This window comes from Osmerus mordax, chromosome 19 (genome assembly GCF_038355195.1).
Source record: "Osmerus mordax isolate fOsmMor3 chromosome 19, fOsmMor3.pri, whole genome shotgun sequence".
In the NCBI taxonomy this organism is placed as follows: Eukaryota; Metazoa; Chordata; class Actinopteri; order Osmeriformes; family Osmeridae; genus Osmerus; species Osmerus mordax.
Window position 1 is genome coordinate 11,038,586 of NC_090068.1, and position 19,486 is coordinate 11,058,071.

The window sequence follows — 19,486 nt, forward strand, 5'->3', positions numbered from 1 at the left end:
CACAATGGCCACAGACAGAACTGTTTTCTACATGAGCGACAGAGGGATGACACACCAGAGCACGACGTCCCAGCATGAGGTTAGCGAGGCGCGAGCTACGACCGTGTTCGTCCTCAGGGACGATGGGATGTCGTCCAGTATAAGGCAAACAAATCAGGACAACTGGAGAAGAACGACATAGTCGTACATCTCACATAACGAGATGGTCAGGAGCTAGAAAAAGGGGGTGTGACTCTGGGTGGAGACTGTTCGTTTCCGTGGGATCATGATGTAGCTGATAGGCTGATAGGCTCTGGGTGAGTAGACCCTAGCTAGATGCTGTCTGGACGGAGGTGTGAAGTGGTGTGTTTGTCTAGTATTTATACGTTTCTAGTGCACCGAGAGCATGTTTGGGAAATATCTCATGTTTAAAAAGGAATTATTGGAAGTTGTGTTTTCGTGCTTCAGATGGTTATGGTCAGGGAGTCAGTTGGCTGAGCGGTGAGGGAGTCGGGCTAGTAATCCGAAGGTTGCCAGTTCGATTCCCGGTCATGCCAACTGACATTGTGTCCTTGGGCAAGGCACTTCACCCTACTTGCCTCGGGGGAATGTCCCTGTACTTACTGTAAGTCGCTCTGGATAAGAGCGTCTGCTAAATGACTAAATGTAATGTAAATGTAAATGTAATGTCCAAACAGGAAGATTATAATACTTCCGTAAACTTGCAGACCTCATGTCTAACTGAAACACAGTCCACTCAGACATCTCCTCATGGCCTTCCTGCTGAACATAGCTGCTGCCTATCTGTACAGGGCGGGCCCAGTCCCTTGATTAGGAAGAGACACAACCAGAGCTTACAGAGGCTCCGAACAAAACCTGAAATATCGTCCATGTAACTGTCCGTTTAGTCAACATTTTACGACTGTTGTTTTTAGTTCAATGAATACCGGTAAAGTGTTGCTCTGTAGTTACACGGCAGTTGTAACCTTAGAGGGATGCAAAATATTGCTGTGGAGTTACTTGCAGGTTCATGTAACCTTCATGCAAAGTTTTGCTTTGTAGTTGCATGATAGTTAAGGTAACCTTGATGTAAAAGTTTTGCTATGTATTTTCCTGTGCCCTTGATGTAAAGTGTTGCTGAATGGTCTGACCAACCTGCATCCTCTCTGGGTGAACAGCTGACCCAGGGGAGCCACTGGTCAGCTGACCCAGGGGAGCCACTGGTCAGCTGGCCCAGGGGAGCCACTGGTCAGCTGACCCAGGGGAGCCACTGGTCAGCTGGCCCAGGGGAGCCACTGGTCAGCTGACCCAGGGGAGCCACTGGTCAGCTGACCCAGGGGAGCCACTGGTCAGCTGACCCAGGGGAGCCACTGGTCAGCTGGTGTTTGGTTGGTTGTTGGTTGTTCTCAGTGCGTCCTGTTAAGGCATTCCTAGTGGGTGTAGAAGCCTTCCTAGATGAGGAACTAGCGGTGGAGCTTTGAATGAAACAGATCGGTACTAGAGCAATCGGTACTAGAACAATTTACACAAAGCAGTATCATTTTCAAGGTAATACTATAGGCTAAGAACTTTGCTGAAATGTTGTTCCTCATGTCTTAATGTCTACAAAAGAGATACTGTTTCGTTTCTACTTTCCAGACCTTATTCATGTCCTTTTGCAAGAGCATAACTTTTCTCTCCCCCCCCCCACCCCCCTTTCCACACTCCCCCCCCCCCCCCTCCTCCCCCTTACCCCACCCCACCTCCTCATATTAAAACAACTAACAAGGAATTCCACATTGGCAAGATTAATAAGTTATTACATTTTATACATACATACACACATACAGAGGGGAGCTTGGAAGTTGCCGGGCATCGTTTTCATGCTTGAACAACTTCCTACAATCTAAAGAACTATACAGAACACAGTTAAACAGAAAATACTCTCATCCCTCATCCCACCCTATGGCCCAGGCCCCAGGGGACTCCACCCTTAGAGACAGCACAAATCAAACAGCCCCTGTGGATTCCTGGGCTAATGTCTGTCTGTCTGTCTGGCTGTCTGTCTGCATGTTTGTCTGCATGTCTGTCTGTCTGCATGTCTGTCTGCATGTCTGTCTGCATGTCTGTCTGCATGTCTGTCTGCATGTCTGTCCGTCTTTCTGTCTGCCACACTCTGGAGGGCAGACACAACCCAATACACTAAAAGAACACAGAACACTTCAGCTGTACATGTCTTCACATAAAGATAAATTTAGATTTATAATTTAATCAGAGTTATATCATAATCTGCTGGTACCTGGTAATCACAGTGACTCTAAATTAAAATTACAAGAGGAAGTAAAGGAGTATTTACAACAAAGAAGAGCGTCGAGTCCGAGTGACTGGCGATTGTTTGGCATCCCTTTTGGAGTGTTGAATGTGTGTGTGTGTGTGAACGTGTTAGTGTGTGTGTGTATGTGTATGTGTGTGCGCATGCGTGCATACACGCGTGTGTGTGTGTGTGGTTCTGCAGGGTTCAGGAGAGCTGCCTTGGCCTCAGTCAGCAGACAGTGTTGAAGGAGAGCCATCTGGTCTCACCTTTGACCTCCCATTGTTTCTTGGGTCTTCAACGCTGCACCTGAACACAGGGTGAGGGGAAGCAGAACAAACCCACGTTCACATTTCAAGCAAATCATAACCTGGGCGCGTTGAATACGTCCCCCTGGCCCGTGCTGAGAGAGGCTATGCAAAAAGTGCGAGGAGAAAATATTGCAGCGACACACACAAAAATACTGGAGGGCGGAAAAGAGAGTTCCTCTCCAACACTTCACATCCCTCCATGTTAAGCCACACTTACAAACACGGAATAGTCTCTGAAGACATCAGCCAAACACAAAACATATTTTAATACAAATGTGTAACTATAATACTCTTTTCTAAAGGACTCTGTCCGTTTTAATTTAAATCCCTACATCGTTTTTTTTTCTTCTTCTGTTTGTGGAGGAATTAAGAGCTGCAAGACAAGGCTCAGTCCAGCAGGGGGCGAACTTCTCTTCAGTGTAGCTGCTACAGTCATCAGAGGAAGAATATGAAGGTCAACTCTCCAGTCACAGTCTCATACAGCCGAGGTATATCATTGCGACATCTTCTTCATTCATGTCACAAATCCTCGCAGTTCCTCTGAAGAAAACGTCCCAAAGAATGTCGACCTCGTCAGCTGTACTCCATCTGAGTCATGAGAGATGGGAATCTCTGCTACCGATCCGTCTGAAGGGCCCAGAAACACTCAAATGGTACTGAGGAGTCTCCCTGGGGGGAGAGGGGGAGGGACAGTGACCCGAAACAAAGAGACCCGGTCCCTTGAATGAGGCTGCTGAGCGAGGGGTCAGTGTACATCACTCTGTCTTTTGATGCAGGACCGCGCCAGCGGCCATCTCATTGTCAGGCCCTCTCTCCTCGTGTGATCCACAGCTGAGATGCTCTCCTGTAGAGGGCGTGGCAGGTAGAGGACTGGGCAGAGAGAGGGGAAGGGGTCTGGTGGTCTTGTGTTCGTCATAAGACGTCCGCCTCACATGCTACACAGCATCTTTCTAGTCAGTCGAACTGCTTCGAAAGCAAGCGCTATTCAGCCCAACTTGTCGAGTATGTCAGATAGAAGAACTATGGTGACACACACACGCACGCACGCACACACTCGCACACACACACACTACAGAAACAAGTATTGTGAAGTCTGCAGCCTCTGGGTGGGCTGTATATGTGGTCAGTCCATGAACAGAACCAGGACATGGAAAAATAGGATGGGTGTTGCATACTTTTGAACCCCAGGATCGTCCCAGGGTACTATGGGACAGGGATTATATACAGAGAGGGGCGGGTGCACTTTTGTATACTTATATGTGTCTACGCACACATCTATTACTGTTCTGGTGGGGACATATATTGTATAAAGTCAATGTGCAGTGTACACAGTTGACTTGGTGTGATTTTGTGTGCGTATGTGTGTGTGCTTCAGTATGTGCCGAGCATGCATGCAGCTGTGTGTATGCCTGTGGTGTGTGTGTGTGTGCTTGAGTATGTGCCGAGCATGCATACGTGTGTGGGCGTGTGCGTGTCTATACTGTTTGTGTGTAGACATGCTACTATGTGTGTATGTGTGTGTGTATGTACACATGCTACTGTGTGTGAGTCTGCGTGTGTGTTTGTGTGTGCATACACATGCTACTGTGTGTGTGCTACAGTGCGGTGACAGAGCTAGCAGGGCTTGTTGACATTGCACAGCAGCTCTGTGACTTTGATGAGGTGGGCCACCGTGGTCTGGGACTCCTCCTGCAGCCGCTGGTTATTCTGCCGGAGGCTCTTCACCTCGGCCTGCAGCACCGCCTTGTCCTCCTTCTCCTGCCAGGGGGCGGCACACAACAACACCCGTCTGTCAGACCACCATGGCTGGGAGGAGGAGGAGGCTGGGGGGGGTGGAGAGGGGAGGGTGGGGGTCAGGTGGAGATGGACATGGAGGAGGAGGCTGGGGGGGGTGGAGAGGGGAGGGTGGGGGTCAGGTGGACATGGAGGAGGAGGAGGCTGGGGGGGGTGGAGAGGGGAGGGTGGGGTGGGGGTCAGGTGGACATGGAGGAGGAGGAGGCTGGGGGGGGTGGAGAGGGGAGGGTGGGGGTCAGGTGGAGATGGAGGAGGAGGAGGCTGGGGGGGAGGAGCTAGATGTGGGGGACTTTGGGGTGGAGGAGGAGGTGGATGTGAATAAGGTGATGGGTTGGGTGGGTGGATAAGAGGTGGGGGTGGAGATGTGAATGAGGAGGTGCTGGTGGAGGATGGGAAGGGATGAGGTGGACTAAGTGATGGAAGGGGAGGTGGTTGAGGTGGAGGGGCGGGGGACAGGTAAGGGATGACTGCACATACACAGCACAATTACACACAATTACACAATGGGTTGAGACATACAACTTACAGACTCTCTCTCTCTCTTTCTCTCTCTCTCTTTCTCTCTCTCTCTTTCTCTCTCTCTCTCTCTCTCTCTCTCTCTCTCTCTCTCTCTCTCTCTCTCTCTCTCTCTCTCTCTCTCTCTCTCTCTCTCTCTCTCTCTGTCTCTCTCTCTGTCTCTCTATCTATCTCTCACTCTCATTGACTCTCAGTCATCAACACAGAAAAACATCAATGACAACCAAATGAACTGTGTACGTTCTTATGGAGGAGATGACAGTTTACTATGGCAACCACCTATTTTGATGTCCGCAATCCAATATCCAATTATTAAATAAATGGCACGGCAAATGTGAGTGGGTACAAATACAGTTATCGAGTGAGACGAGTCTCAACATATCATCACCTAACACTAGGTGTCACCCAACCTCCAGGATGATCAAATCATCATTTGTAACTTTTAAAATGGTGATTTGCCACAGTGCTTCCTGTTTGCTGGGTGATTTGCCACAGCACTTCCTGTTTGCTGGAGGCCTGTGACCAAGAACAGGAAACCACAGCTTTAGGTCTGGCTGAGCAGGAAGCTGTCACACCTAGGCTTGCTGGGCCTGTTGTCATTGTAAGCATATTCCTGTCTGATTTACTGGTCTGAATATCTAAGATGGAACGAGAGGTTTTCTTCAGCTGGGTATGGGGGGGTGGGGCTTCTCACTGTTCAGTGTAGAATGATGAGTTTGGTATTATCATCAATCTGACTCATTAGGGAACTACAGTGTTACCCTTGTTACCCTACTGCTTACAGTATATACCCTAGTATACTTAACTATAGCCTCGCACTCTGAGTATTCTACAGTGTAACCCTAGGAACCATAGTTTACATTTGCAGAGCTGCCAACTCTCACGGTTTCGCCGTGTGACACATGCATTTCAACCATTTCTCACGCTCCTCACGCCACACCTTGTATATCTCACGCTGAAAAGCCAACGCCAAACAAGTAGCCAAGCTAACGTTGTAAACAGTAACGGAAAAGGCGCAGGTTAACGGAGTGAAGCATCATTGACGTGCCAACAGCCGTGTAAACTCGCCTGGGGGGGGAGTGAAGCTCACCTAAGGGGGGGGGGGGGGGGGAGTTGCTACCAAATCTCACGCCAAGGTTTTTGGAAAAGTTGGCCAGCCCTGCATTTGTGTAGTGGATCCTAACATAACCTAGTAACTGTAGTTACTAGTGTAACCTAGTAACCATAGTCTATTCTAGTACAGCCCTTGGAAGAACTGGATGGTCGAGATCTAACTTTACACTCTCCACAAAGAAAACGATTTCAGACTTTGCTACAGGTGGCTGTCCAACCTTTCAGATGACCCACTGCTACAGGAATCCTCGTGTGCTTGAATAACACTCCAGTTTAAGTAAGGACCTTCCTAACATGGCTGCTCCTAGAACTGTCCTGGCCCTCAGGCACCATGACAACCATGCTCACTCTCCAGGGCAGATGGCCAGCACTGCATGATGTTCACACAACGACCAATCACAGGGTCTTACAGGTATCACATGACTGTCCTCTTCCTGTCTGTGGCCTAGAGGAACTAGATTGATGATAATACAGGGTTAATGGAGGTGTTAGGAAAAGGAGGGCGTTTACAGAAAATAACAAAGGTTAAGGGTTTGGCTGTGTTTGGTGTTAGAATTGTTGGGACAAACATTTCCGTTCACACACTTGCAGGACTGGATATGTCTGAGCGTCATGTCTCACGCATAAAAGACCAAGTTGGGTGAATAGCATTTGCACCGGCTTGTTCTGTCTGGCTTGGACTGAGTCTCACTTCAACTGTGTGAATTTTGTTTCTCGAATTTAGATCTCCCGTTTCCTCCAATTGGTGGTGTGCTTGATGACGCTCTGAAAGATCACTGGAGACCATCCCTTTGCGTTTTCCCTGGTTCCTTCTCTCCCCTCTCTTCTCTCGCTCTCCCCCGTTTCCTCTCTCTCTCTCTCTCTCTCTCTCTCTCTCTCTCTCTCTCTCTCTCTCTCTCTCTCTCTCTCTCTCTCTCTCTCTCTCTCTCTCGCTCCCTCTCTCTCCCTCTCTTTCTCTCTCTCCCCACACACACACCCCTTCCCAAAATCCATGTATCTTCCAGGTCCTCTTCAGCAGGTGCTCTGTATTGGGTGGTGAGCGTGTCTCTGTGAGAGCAGGTGTGCAGGTGAGGAGGTGTGCAGGGCCTCCCGTCCCAGAGAGACCCGCTCACTCAGTCACTGTCTGGAGATATGAAACCGTCAGAGGAGGGAGAAAACGGTGCTAAGAGGTCTTGAAAGCTAGCGCGCGGTGATGACAGAAGTAGCCCGTCTGCTTGTCAGGTCTCGGAGGAACTGAGATTCTCTGGTGCGTGTGTGTGTCTGTGTGGGGGGCGGGGGTAACCTATCCTTGAGGGTGAATGAACCTCCCTCCACTCTCACAGTCGAGCACGGTTAGGTCTTGTTTTAGTAGCTCAGGAGTCCAAGCGTTATTGTTGTGTTGTTGGTTTTTTTTATGACACAAGAAAAAAAAATCTCATGCTGTATTTGCCTCCACTGCCATTGGTGGTTAAGTGTTGAAAGAGTGAGCATGACCACCCCCCCTGTGTCCCTCCAGCCAGGGCCCTCACCCTCCACAGCTCACCCTGCCCAATGATAAGACAGGTTTGCTGGGGCTAGGCCCACCCTGCCCTACCCTGTATCACCTCCGGGTGTTTGTGTGTGTCTGCTGTACCAACTAGGACTCCCGGGGGAGGGGAGCTATGGGTGGGGAAAGGGGGGTGAGGTTAGGTTAGGCAGGGTGGGGTGGGGGGGCTGGGTGGCGTCACTGTGTGGCAGGATGCTGTATAGAGGAGGGGGCAGGGGTGGGGTGGTTAGGGGGGGGGGGGGTCAGGGGGTCAGGGGGTCTGAACAGGAAGTACCTTTTGCAGGTCGTCCTGGAGTCTCTTCAGCATGGCCTCCAGCTGGGAGACCTTCTCCTCCAGGTGTCCCGGGGAATCACTGCAGGGCGGAGACACACACACACACACACTCAGCACACACACACCTGATACCTGGGGGGATTCACTGCGGGGCACACACACTCTTACATACCAGGAGACACTGACACCATTTGGAGATGACAAGATACACAGCAGCCTAAAACAGTGAGTGTGTGTGTACATGTGTGTGTGTACTGTGTGTGTGTACTGTGTGTGTGTACTGTGTGTGTGTGTGTGTGTGTGTGTGTGTGTGTGTGTGTGTGTGTGTGTGTGAACCACACATACCTGTCCTTCATGTCCTTGATCTTGCCGTCGGTCTGTCCGCTGAGAGAGGAGCCGTCTGCTCCAGACAGAGTCCCATCTCCTGCTCTGCGGTCTGGAACACGGAACAGTGTTGTCAGGGTCGTGTGGGGTCACGGTGTGAGTGGTCAGGGTGGGTGGGGTCAGGGTGGGTGGGGTCAGGGTGTGTGTGGTCAGGGTGTGTGTGGTCAGGGTGTGTGTGGTCAGGGTGAGAGTGGTCAGGGTGTGTGTGGTCAGGGTGTGAGTGGTCAGGGGTGTGTGGGGTCAGGGTGTGTGTGGTCAGGGTGTGTGTGGTCAGGGTGTGTGGGGTCAGGGTGTGTGTGGTCAGGGTGTGTGTGTGGTCAGGGGTGGGTGGGGTCAGGGTGTGAGTGGTCAGGGTGTGTGTGCTCAGGGTGTGTGTGCTCAGGGTGTGTGTGGTCAGGGTGTGTGTGGTCAGGGTGAGAGTGGTCCTGTGTGGTTGTGGTGGAGGTGCTGAGAGCCTCACCCTCTCGTGACAGGGCCTCCAGGATGCTCCTGCAGGCTGAGGCCAGGTCAGAGATGGACTGCCACTCCTCCTCCGACGAGTCTGTGTTCTCTGACAGGACTGGGAGAGGGAGAGGGAGACATGGGCGTCAGTCTGTGTTCTCTGACAGGACTGGGAGAGGGAGAGGGAGACATGGGCGTCAGTCTGTGTTCTCTGACAGGACTGGGAGAGGGAGACATGGGCGTCAGTCTGTGTTCTCTGACAGGACTGGGAGAGGGAGAGGGAGACATGGGCGTCAGTCTGTGTTCTCTGACAGGACTGGGAGAGGGAGACATGGGCGTCAGTCTGTGTTCTCTGACAGGACTGGGAGAGGGAGAGGGAGACATGGGCGTCAGTCTGTGTTCTCTGACAGGACTGGGAGAGGGAGACATGGGCGTCAGTCTGTGTTCTCTGACAGGACTGGGAGAGGGAGAGGGAGACATGGGCGTCAGTCTGTGTTCTCTGACAGGACTGGGAGAGGGAGAGGGAGACATGGGCGTCAGTCTGTGTTCTCTGACAGGACTGGGAGAGGGAGAGGGAGACATGGGCGTCAGTCTGTGTTCCCCCACACAGAGGCTGCGCAGAGAGCTGTATGTAGGACAGTACGGCAACGCAACAGGATCACATTCATCCTCGTGATGGCCTGGTGAGCTATGACAAAGAGCTGCCACCAGGGGGGGTGTCACCATGCACTGTAGTCTGGATGTGTGGTGGTCTAAATGTTAATAGTCTAGATATGTGACAATCCATATGAGGTACACTATATATGTGGTCGTCTGTGGTAGTATAGATATAGTATATGATAGTCTAGATATATGCACAAGGTTATACATCCCCTGCAGGTTCTAGATGTGTGGCAGTCTGGATATATGACAGACTAGACGCTGTAGGAAGGACAGAACAGCCTTCCTCTGAAACAGAGCGAGTGGAGAGAGAGAGAGAATGGGAAAGCTCCGAATCCGGAGCCCCCCCCCCCCCCCCCCCCCAAAAACACTCATCCGTTGCTGAAAGGATGAGCGTGTGCGCTCTGACGAAACCAGAGCGCTGAATCCCCCAGCCTCCCAGCAGCGATGGAGGGGGAGAGCAGATGGCCTAAAGGGAGCTCCTTGATTTGGGGCAGCCTAAAGCGTCCCCCTCCCACCCCCCCCATCTGTCCCTCCTTTAGTCTGGGGCTGGTAGGGGGGTGGCAGAGGGGCGGGGGTGAGAGCTGGGGAGGTGGGGGGAGGAGGGGTATTGGGTTAGGGGGATAGAGGCCAACATAGATGAAAGACGAGGGACAAAGGGGATTGGGGGGGGGTCGGGGGGGGGTGGTGGGGGGGGTAGAGGAGGATAATGAGGAGAGGGGTTTAGGGGAGAAAGGGTCTGGAGGCTAAAAAAGGATTTGAGGCTCAATTACAGCCGAGGCCACTTCTGAGCAGTAGTAATGGTTGGTTTGGAGCACCATTAGCTCATATCAGCCGCTATGGGCTCCAGTGTCTGTGGTGAATGAGCCTGAGTGTCACCAGGTCCCTCTCCTTCTCCTCCTGCACATAATGGCTACTCTCCCGCTCTCTCTGATGGATCCTAAGGGCCTTGTTCTGCCGCTCTCTCTTTTCACAAGCTGTCTGGGCTGTGAGAGAGGCATCGCTGTCTGTCTGACTGACTGACTGTTTACCTGTCTACCTGTCTGTCTGCGTAACTGTCTGTCTGACTGTCTGTTTCTCTGCTCACTGTCACTCTGTCTGTGTCTATCTGCCTGTCTGTCTATCTGCTTGTCTGTATGCCTGTCTCTCTGTGTCAGGTCAGATGGTGTGTGTGTGTTGGGGGGGGGGGGGGGTGGGTACCCACTTTTGGTGATGGAGTAGTGGAGGCTGAGAGCTCTGGAGTTCCTCTCTGCTCTGTCCAGACAGGAGAGCTGGGAGGAGGCCAGCGAGGGCCCGCCATCCTCACCCAGCTCAGCGCCCACCAACTGCACACACACCAGGACAGGATCGGTTACCTCCAGCGACAGACAAACACATCTTGAAATCGATCGAGATCTAATCTAGACCAAGGAACGGGCTGTATTTTTCAACCCGACACAATGCTACGACGACATCGTACATCGACGAACATCTTCTGCGATGTGCCCTGGTGAATACAGACTGTTCCCTGTGAAATCAGTTTTGGTAGGCGGGCGTCTGTTTGCGAGTGGGTCCTGCAGGTTGGGGCTCACCTGTTCTCCATCCAGCAAGGGGGCCTTGGGTTTAACGGCGAGGATGAGGTCGGGCGTGGCGTCTCGGAGCTCGCCGCAGTTCTCGTAGACGGGCTCGTCCACCTTCAGGCCCACGTTGTCATACACATGTCTGTCAGGGAGGCAGGCGGGCGGGGTCAGTGCGACCACAACTACATTTACATTTTACATTTATTCATTTAGCAGATGCTTTTATCCAAAGCGACTTCCAAGAGAGAGCTTTACAAAGGTGCATAGGTCACTGATCATAACAACGAGAACCAAAACATTGCGGGTAACCAAAACATGAAGCATACATTGTGAAAACTAAATAAGTCCCAAAGGGAAGAACCATGAGAGCATGTAGTTAAAAAAAATATACAATTAAACAACAAGAACCTCAAAAAGTGTAAGGGTGTACCTGTGTAAAACATTTTTAAAAGCAACAAAAATATATTACACAGCAAGTACAATAGTTCAACTATTACAAGGACACCTAATCTGCTGTTTATGCAGACCGGCTTTTCAATCCAATCTAGGGGGCCAACAGAATCTCTGAGGCGATCAAGTAATCTTCAGGATTGCAGAGATTTAGGATAAGATTTGACGTTGATAGCTTGAAAGCTTTTTCTTAAAACCCCTCCAACACGTACACACAATGGAGCGGATCAGAGGAGGAGAGGGATACCTGTCACATATGTCCCTGCAGTTAGGGTGTCTCTCCAGGGAGCAGCTTCGTGTCAGCTGGGTGGCGGGGTCTTCTGGGGCCTGGAGGGGGGGGGGCCTCCTGTAGAGAAGTGGCCCGAAGCAGAGGCAGGCTGGCGGGGGAGAGGAGCGACGTGTGACCCTCCTCACCCTGGACCTTCTCTGACGAGCGATCCTCTGCCTCCCCTGCCTCCACCTCTATCATCTCCGCCTCCCTGCCCTCGCCTTGCTTCCTCTCCTCCTCCTCTGGCTCCTCCTCCTCCTCCTCTGGCTCCTCCTCCTCCCTCTCATCCAGCACCCAGGCTTCCCCAGACTGGCCCTCCCCAGGTTTACGTTCAGCATCCTGGATCGCCTTCTGGTACAGCTCAGAGAAACTCCTGGAGGCAGAAGACGAAATCAAAATAATAATAATGAATACATGATTATTATTATTATTATTATCCATAAAGAAGATCTTTTCATCCAAAGCAATATACAAGGGTGGGGTGGGGTGGATTTTAATAAACAAACTATTGATTTGAAGTCAAATGCTCCACCACTAAGCTACACATATTACATAATAATGCATTCATTTACGCTTTCATCCAAAGCAATTTACAGCGGGGACTGGAACTTGCGACCTCTTGAACTGCAGTGAATTTCTCTACCACTGAGCTCTCCCCCATCCCCTGGATCCGTGCTGTGTGTGTCTGTTCCTCCAGTGCGTTATGGCTCTGTTTTAGCATTCGTCAGTATCACGCTGCTTTTATATAACAGGAAAACCTCCCTGTGCTCTGAGGATGACAAAGCGTTGTTCCTGGCTGTGAGAAACGACAGTCTGGCTGACAGTCCGTACGCTGTGCTGTTGTTGTGGCTGTACGTTCCAGTCAAAACCGAATCTACTAATGAGCGGGTTGTTTTTAATAGGCTGGTAGCTGGCCGTGGTGAGCCTTGTGTTTGTGAGCGAGCTTACGGACCTGGAATACTCTTGACTTACTACTACTTGACTTCATCAAGTGGTCGCAAGTTCAAATCCCACCTGTATGGTATGCTGTTCTGGATAAAAGTGTCTGCTGAATAGAAACGTTATTATTATTTAAAAGGCTTCATGCACAGCCCCCATCTGGCTGACATTAGGAGGATCTAGGCCTGATGCTACTACAGTGACCTAGTCCTGAGTCATTAGAGACCATTAGAGGAATTGATTGGTGGTGAGCCATCTGGTGTGACACAGTCTAGGACTCACCAGAAACAATCGAGTAAGCTGTGACCTCAGAACGGCGCCCTCCCAATTCATTTGTTCCCCTCCTCCCCCCTCCTCACCGCTCCTCCCCCCTCCACACCCCTCCTCCCCGCTCCTCACCGCTCCTCCCCCCTCCTCCCCCCTCCTCACCCCTCCTCACCCCTTCTCCCCTGCTAAGCTCTTACCCCCTCATCAGCATTACCAGTCAGACAGCTCACTCTGCTTTACGACCCCGACCCTGTGTCCCTCGCGCTCTCCTTCTCCTACCTCCCTCCCTGTCTCCTTCCCTGTCCTCTCCCCCTCTCCTCTGTCCTCTCCCCCTCTCCTTCTTCATCCTCCTCCTACCTCTTCATCTTCCCCACCCCTCCCTGGAGTCCTGTATTCTCATCCATCTCTCACCCCCCCCCTCCTTAACCCTCCTTCCCTCCCCCCCCCCCCTCCTCTTTATCACTCTCTCAACTCTCCTTCCCTCCCCCCAACACTAACCCTCACTCCCCTACCCGTCCATCTCTCATCCCCACCCCATTCTCCTATCCTCTCTCTCCCCTCCCTCCTCTCCCCTCCAACCCCCCCAAACTCTAACGATCTCTCCCTACCCGTCAATCCATCTCTCACCCCCCCCTCCGCCCCCGCCTCCCTCCTGACCTGCGAGGTTTTCCGTTCTCGTCCGGGGGGATGACGGTGATGTGGATCTTGTGAGCGGTGCGCAGCAGACGTGCCCTCTCGTCGGGGCCGAGGTGGACCAGGCCCTGGCCGCACAGCCGCACCACGCGGGCGCCCAGCTGCAGCCCGCCGCTCTCCGCATAGCCGAAGCGCTGCAGCTCCGTCACAAAGCCCTCCTCGCTCATCAGGAAGCCCGGCTGGCCCACGCCGTCCCGCAGGGGCGTGACCTCACGCGCCTCGCAGCCTCGCGTCACCAGCTGGGGGCCACGGCGAGCAGGGGAGAGGGAGGAGACAGGGACAGCGTCAGGTGACAGTGTCAGGTGACAGCGTCAGGTGACAGCGTCAGGTGACAACGTCAGGTGACAACGTCAGGTGACAGCGTCAGGTGAAAGCGTCAGGTGACAGCGTCAGGTGACAATGTCAGGTGACAACGTCAGGTGACAATGTTAGATAATGGTGATGCTGACCTACTCAGTATGTAACCACTTGGTAAGTAACCACTCAGTATGTGACAAAAATCTGTCCAAAGCCATTATTTACTCGTAAACAGAGCACTGAAACGCACCGCACAACCAGAAAACAGTAGTGAGACCATGACTTGAGGACGTTTCCATAACAACTGACCCACCTCCAGTCTCTGCACCACCTCTCGTATCTCCTCCACCTGGCTCTCCATCACGCTGATTGACACCGCCTCCCCCCTCTCGTAGAAGATATCCAGACAAGGCCCACCTTCCGCCCTGCTCTCCGTCACCGCCTTCCAGCCAATCACATCGCGGCAGCAGCAGTTGAACACCACCCTCCGCGTGTATCTCTCGATGAGCACCACCGACTCCGCCGACACCCCCAGCAGACAGGGCAGCTTCTGGGCCTCGGCCTGCCACTCGTCCCCACTGCAAGCCCCTTGGAGACAGGCCATCGACCTGCCCCCTCCCTGGCCCTCCTCCCTGCTGGAGGCCATCACGGCCCACACCAGGGCGCCCGCGCTGTGCAGCTCCGCCCCCTTGGCTCCCTTCAGCTTGTCCTTGCGCTTGCTGCCCAGCGAGAGGAGCGGGAACTTGGTGGAGGAGTCGATGGGTGTGGTGGTGACGTAGTTCTCCGCCAGGTCCTTCAGGTACTCCTGGCGCGTGCGCGTGGCCATGGAGCGGAACTTCTCCGACTTCTCGGCGGCGTTCTCTGCGTTCACCGCCTTGGCGAGCAGGAAGTCGCGGAAGGCGAGGGAGCGGGGGAACACGGCGCCCTTCGGGAACAGGGGGCCGAACAACGGGATGTCTTTGGAACGCGTCACTGCCACCCTGGGCGAGAGAGAGAGAGAGGGGCGGGTGAGAGAGGATGGAGAGAGGAAACAGGGAGAGAGAGAGAGAGAGAGAGAGAGAGAGAGAGAGAGGGGCGGGTGAGAGAGGATGGAGAGAGGAAACAGGGAGACAGAGAGAGAGAGGGGCGGGTGAGAGAGGATGGAGAGAGGAAACAGGGAGACAGAGAGAGAGAGGGGCGGGTGAGAGAGGATGGAGAGAGGAAAACCACTGACAGTCTACAGTCAGAACTGAGTGTTTGTTCGATAAACGCTGATCCGTCCAAACCCCCCCCGGAGGGTGACTGTGGAGGCGGAGCAGGAGGGGGTGGAGCAGCAGGGGGTGGAGCAGGAGGGGGTGGAGCAGCAGGGGGTGGAGCAGGAGGGGGCGGAGCAGGAGGGGGTGGAGCAGCAGGGGGTGGAGCAGGAGGGGGCGGAGCAGGAGGGGGCGGAGCAGGAGGGGGTGGAGCAGGAGGGGGTGGAGCAGGAGGGGGCGGAGCAGGAGGGGGTGGAGCAGCAGGGAGGTGTCTCACCGGTAGAAGGTGTGGTCGGTGCAGGGCTCGTGGACCTGCACGATGATGAACACGTGCTGGAAGTGGGAGCGGATGGCTTTGGGGGTGAAGGGCAACGCTCCCGGCTCCTGGAACACCATGGTGACAATGTCGTTTCCGATGTGTCTCTTCCTCAGCAGCTGATGATGAGCAGGGGAGGAGGAGAGAGAGGAAGAGGAGGGAGAAGGGAGGGAGGGAGAGGCAGAGGAAGAGGAGGGAGGGAGAGAGGCAGAGGAAGAGGAGGGAGGGAGAGAGGCAGAGGAAGAGGAGGGAGGGAGAGGAAGAGGAAGAGGAGGAAGAGGGAGAGAGAGGCAGAGGAAGAGGAGGAAGAGAGAGAGAGGCAGAGGAAGAGGAGGGAGAGAGAGAGAGAGGCAGAGGCAGAGGAAGAGAAGGGAGAGAGAGGCAGAGGAAGACAGAGGAGGGAGAGAGAGAGAGAGAGGCAGAGGAAGAGGATGGAGAGAGAGGCAGAGGAAGACAGAGAAGGGAGAGAGAGGCAGAGGATGAGGAGGGAGAGAGAGAGGCAGAGGCAGAGGAAGAGGAGGGAGAGAAAGAGAGGCAGAGGAAGACAGAGGAGGGACGGAGGGAGAGAGAGAGATCGCAGGAAAACATTCAGACTAGAAAAAAAATGGAGTCTGGTTTGAATGAGGTTTGGCAGGAGAGTATCCCACCACAACTACCATCTGCCACCTTGTTCCAGCACCTGGTCACCATTTCAATGACACACCTGATACTCATCAGCCAATCTGACGCATAGCTCAGGCTGGTCAGCGGCCTACTATAATTTCAACCTCGCTATACTACTATGTTTTCAATATAGGTCTTGCTGTGTAGTTATATGGTGGTCGATGTAACCATAATGTCAAGTTTTGGCATTGATATCAATTGTTGTTTCCTGGTCCAGTCTGCTGTAGCCAGACAGCCAGTCTACTGTCAGTTAGGCTGAGTGGGAGTCCATCATTGGGCCGAAGACAGAGAGACAGGATTTAAACATCACGCTCATTAAGGAACATGAAGGTGTTAACCCAAGCGTGACAGCATAAATCTAATTTAGCATAACAGATCAATGTGTAGCTTTAACACATTCAAAAGATCTTTTCTTATTCAGCGAATTCCAGAGCTTCCTTTTGTGAATGTAATTGTTCGGGGTATCATTCAGGACTGCCATGCAAGAGCTTGCATACCTACAGTATGTTATTTTACTCATGTTGTTGTTGTCGACGCACTGTGTGTTGTTTACCTGTTGTGTGTTGTTAGACGTGTAGGGCAGCATTGTAGACACGTGGAACATGATCTCGTAGTCCTGGTAACGTGTGTAGAGGGAGTGTGTCCCTGTGGAGTCCGCTGTGTTTACACACACACACACACACACACAAACACACCACACACAGAGCACACACACACAAACACACCACACACAGAGCACACACACAAACACAAGAATAACAGGTTTTGCATAATCAATAACAGCATGTATGTAGGGTTTAAGTTGTTAAGTTGTTTAAGAGGGTGTGTATATGTGTGTGTGTGTATGTGTGTGTATGTGTATATATGTGTGTGTATGTATGTATGTGTGTGTGTGTGTGTGTATGTGTATATATGTGTGTGTATGTATGTATGTGTGTGTGTGTGTGTGAGGGCCTTACTCTTGGTGTCCAGCTGAGCTCTGTATTTCTCCCATCCCTTCAGCTGCACGCGCTCCCCCAGCAGGTCCAGGAACTCCTCGAAGGCGGGCCCGGAGCTCTCGTTGTTGTACATGTCCTCCTCTGAACTCTGGCCCGCGCGGCAGTACATCACGCCCACCTTCCTCTGGAAGTTCAGCTGAGGGAGACACGGGAGGGAGGGAGGGTGAGCTACACCCAGGGTTCCAAATACGGGGGGGGGGGGGGGGGGGGGGGGGGAGGTTTGACCCCCCCTTATTAAGACTTGGACACCCCCAAAATAGGTAAAAACAACAGGTCGGGGGGGTCGATACATTTACATTTACAAGAACATCTATCGTTCTTATTTGTAATCGTAACCCCCCCGATTGTCATTGTATAATTCGCACTCTGGCTACACCCATGTACACCCGTCAGAGGGTGGGTATGGCTCAGTGGAGCATGTTACTGCAGGTCTAGAGGTCTCCGGTTAAAATCCCCCTATGTGTGAGAAGCCCATACTTCCACTGTACCCAGTTAGTATAGTCTGTGTAGTAGACCTGTGGATTCACCCATCTGTGAAACAAAAAAGATCTTAAGCAACTAACGTCTTACAGTGCTAATGCATGATGCAACATCTCATCGCTCTGTCCCAATCAAGTTCAGCAAAATCAGGTCAATGAACACTTGATATACAAGTCTCCTCTGACTGTCTATTTTATAAACGGCAAACTATCAATAGCAGTAGAAAGTGTGACTTCCTGTTTAAAAAAAACCCTGTGTTCCTCCTCCTCCTCTCCCGGTTCCTCTCCCCCGTCCCCCCCGAGCGTGGGCCCGTGTGAGGGCTCCGTGTGGGGGCGCGGGGCGGCGGACTCACCCCCTGCTCGTCCAGCTTGAGCAGCGTGTCGCGGACCTTGGGCGAGGTGGAGGCCAGGCGCAGGCAGTGCAGGTTGAGCTCCGGGATGATGAACTCCAGCAGCCGCTTGGGCGACAGGCCGCGGGGAGTGGTGTGGCGCGCTGCCGATGGCACCGACTCCTCCAGGATGGAGCCTCGGAGCGTTTTCAGCTGGGGGGGGGGGGGGGCGAGGCAGGGGGGAAGGAGGGGCAGGGGGGGGGCAGGGGGGGGGGCGGCGCGGGGGGCAGGGGGGTGTAGGGGCAGGGGGGGACAGTCGGTTACAATTGGGATGCAACAAGCACTATGAGTGGTGAAACCGTACGCTCCCCTTACAAAACAGCATAATATTTACTAACATGTAGTGGAAAGGTCAGGGTTCGGGTCGCAGTGGCACCCGGCTCACCTCTGTGGTTCTGAAGATGATCCTGTAGTTGTACTGCGCTCCGCTAGAACCTTCCTTCTCCTCCCTGCGGAAGCTGATGGCCACCGGCCCCAGACGGTCGTCCATGCCAAAAAAGTTCTGGTGGTCTGTGCACAAGACATGATGTCATGTTTCACAAAGTCACACCCTCAAACGACTACAAGGAGAGCTGCATTCCTTAAAAGGACGACACAAAAACCAACATATGGTTCGCACACACAGGTCTCAGCACTGACCTTTCATGTAGAAGTATTTGCGGTAGTAGTGGGCCCCGAGGTCAGCGTGTTCTATGAAGTAGTTGCTCTTGCCCTGCTGCTGGACGTGGCTCTCTCTGGGTTCCTCCAGAACGGACACCGCGTCGTTAGGGTTCCTCAGCCCCAGCCACAGCCCCCCCCGGCCCCGGCCCCGCCCCAGCCCCGCCCGCTCCTCGCCCCCCATCTCGTTCCGGAAGTGAGGGCAGCTGAGCAGCAGTTCGTTGTCGTTGCCGTCGCCCTCGTCCAGCAGGGCCTGCTCCGGGTCCTCCGTGACCCCCGACCCCGCCGCCCCGCCCTGCGCCGGCGAGGAGGGCGTGGCCTGGGAGAGCGGGCGCAGCTGCGACGCGGCCGAGGCGCCGGATGTGATGTTCTTCTTGCGTCCGATGCTGTCGCGGTTGCTGGCCACCTCCGTCAGGTCGAACAGGATGCTCTGGACGTCGTAGTGGGCGAAGTTCCTCACCCAGGCCCCTCCTCCCAGGTTGTCGTAGGGACCGGGCTGCGGGGGTTGAGAGGCCTTGGCCTTCTTGCTCAGACCTTCGGGTTTAGGGGGCTTGGCTGGTTTGGGGGTGTCCCCAGTAGGGAGGGATAGCGCCCGGAAGAATCCGTCTGGCTCTGGAAGGGCCCCCTGGAGGCCCAGAAGCATGAAGGGATCTTTGAAGCGCTGGGCGCTGGGGCTCAGAGGCCCCTGGTCTTCAGCTCTCGCCTCCTGGATCTGAGTCTGTCTCTCCAGGGAGGAGAGGCTGCCGTACTCCCTGTGCAGCACCACCCCCGAGTCCCCCTGGGCCCCCGGGCCGGCCATCTCCCCCCCGGCCCGCGCTGCCTTCCCCCCGGCCTTCCCGGAGGAGTCCAGGTCCCCGAGAGTCACGTCGCTGTTGCTGCGCTGCATGATGTGTGCCCGGCCCACGGAGCGCAGGTTCAGGCCCACGCAGCCGGGGGGCAGGCCCTCCCCGTCCGCCCCCTCGCCCTCCCTCCTGGGGGGCCACTCCACCACG

At 53.7% G+C, this 19,486-nt stretch overlaps 1 protein-coding gene across 1 annotated transcript; it reads right to left on the bottom strand.

Moving 5' to 3' along the window:
* Positions 1-1,778: 1,778 nt before the first annotated feature.
* On the bottom strand, positions 1,779-19,248 carry sipa1 (signal-induced proliferation-associated 1). Its single transcript, XM_067257054.1, is given in 16 exon segments — positions 1,779-4,338; positions 7,803-7,881; positions 8,148-8,238; positions 8,647-8,745; positions 10,492-10,612; positions 10,859-10,988; positions 11,544-11,737; positions 11,739-11,937; positions 13,428-13,702; positions 14,074-14,740; positions 15,270-15,427; positions 16,525-16,628; positions 16,931-17,105; positions 17,802-17,990; positions 18,223-18,347; positions 18,477-19,248. Coding segments are annotated over 16 exon segments (3,411 nt in total). The 5' UTR covers positions 19,138-19,248; the 3' UTR covers positions 1,779-4,194.
* Positions 19,249-19,486: the final 238 nt, after the last annotated feature.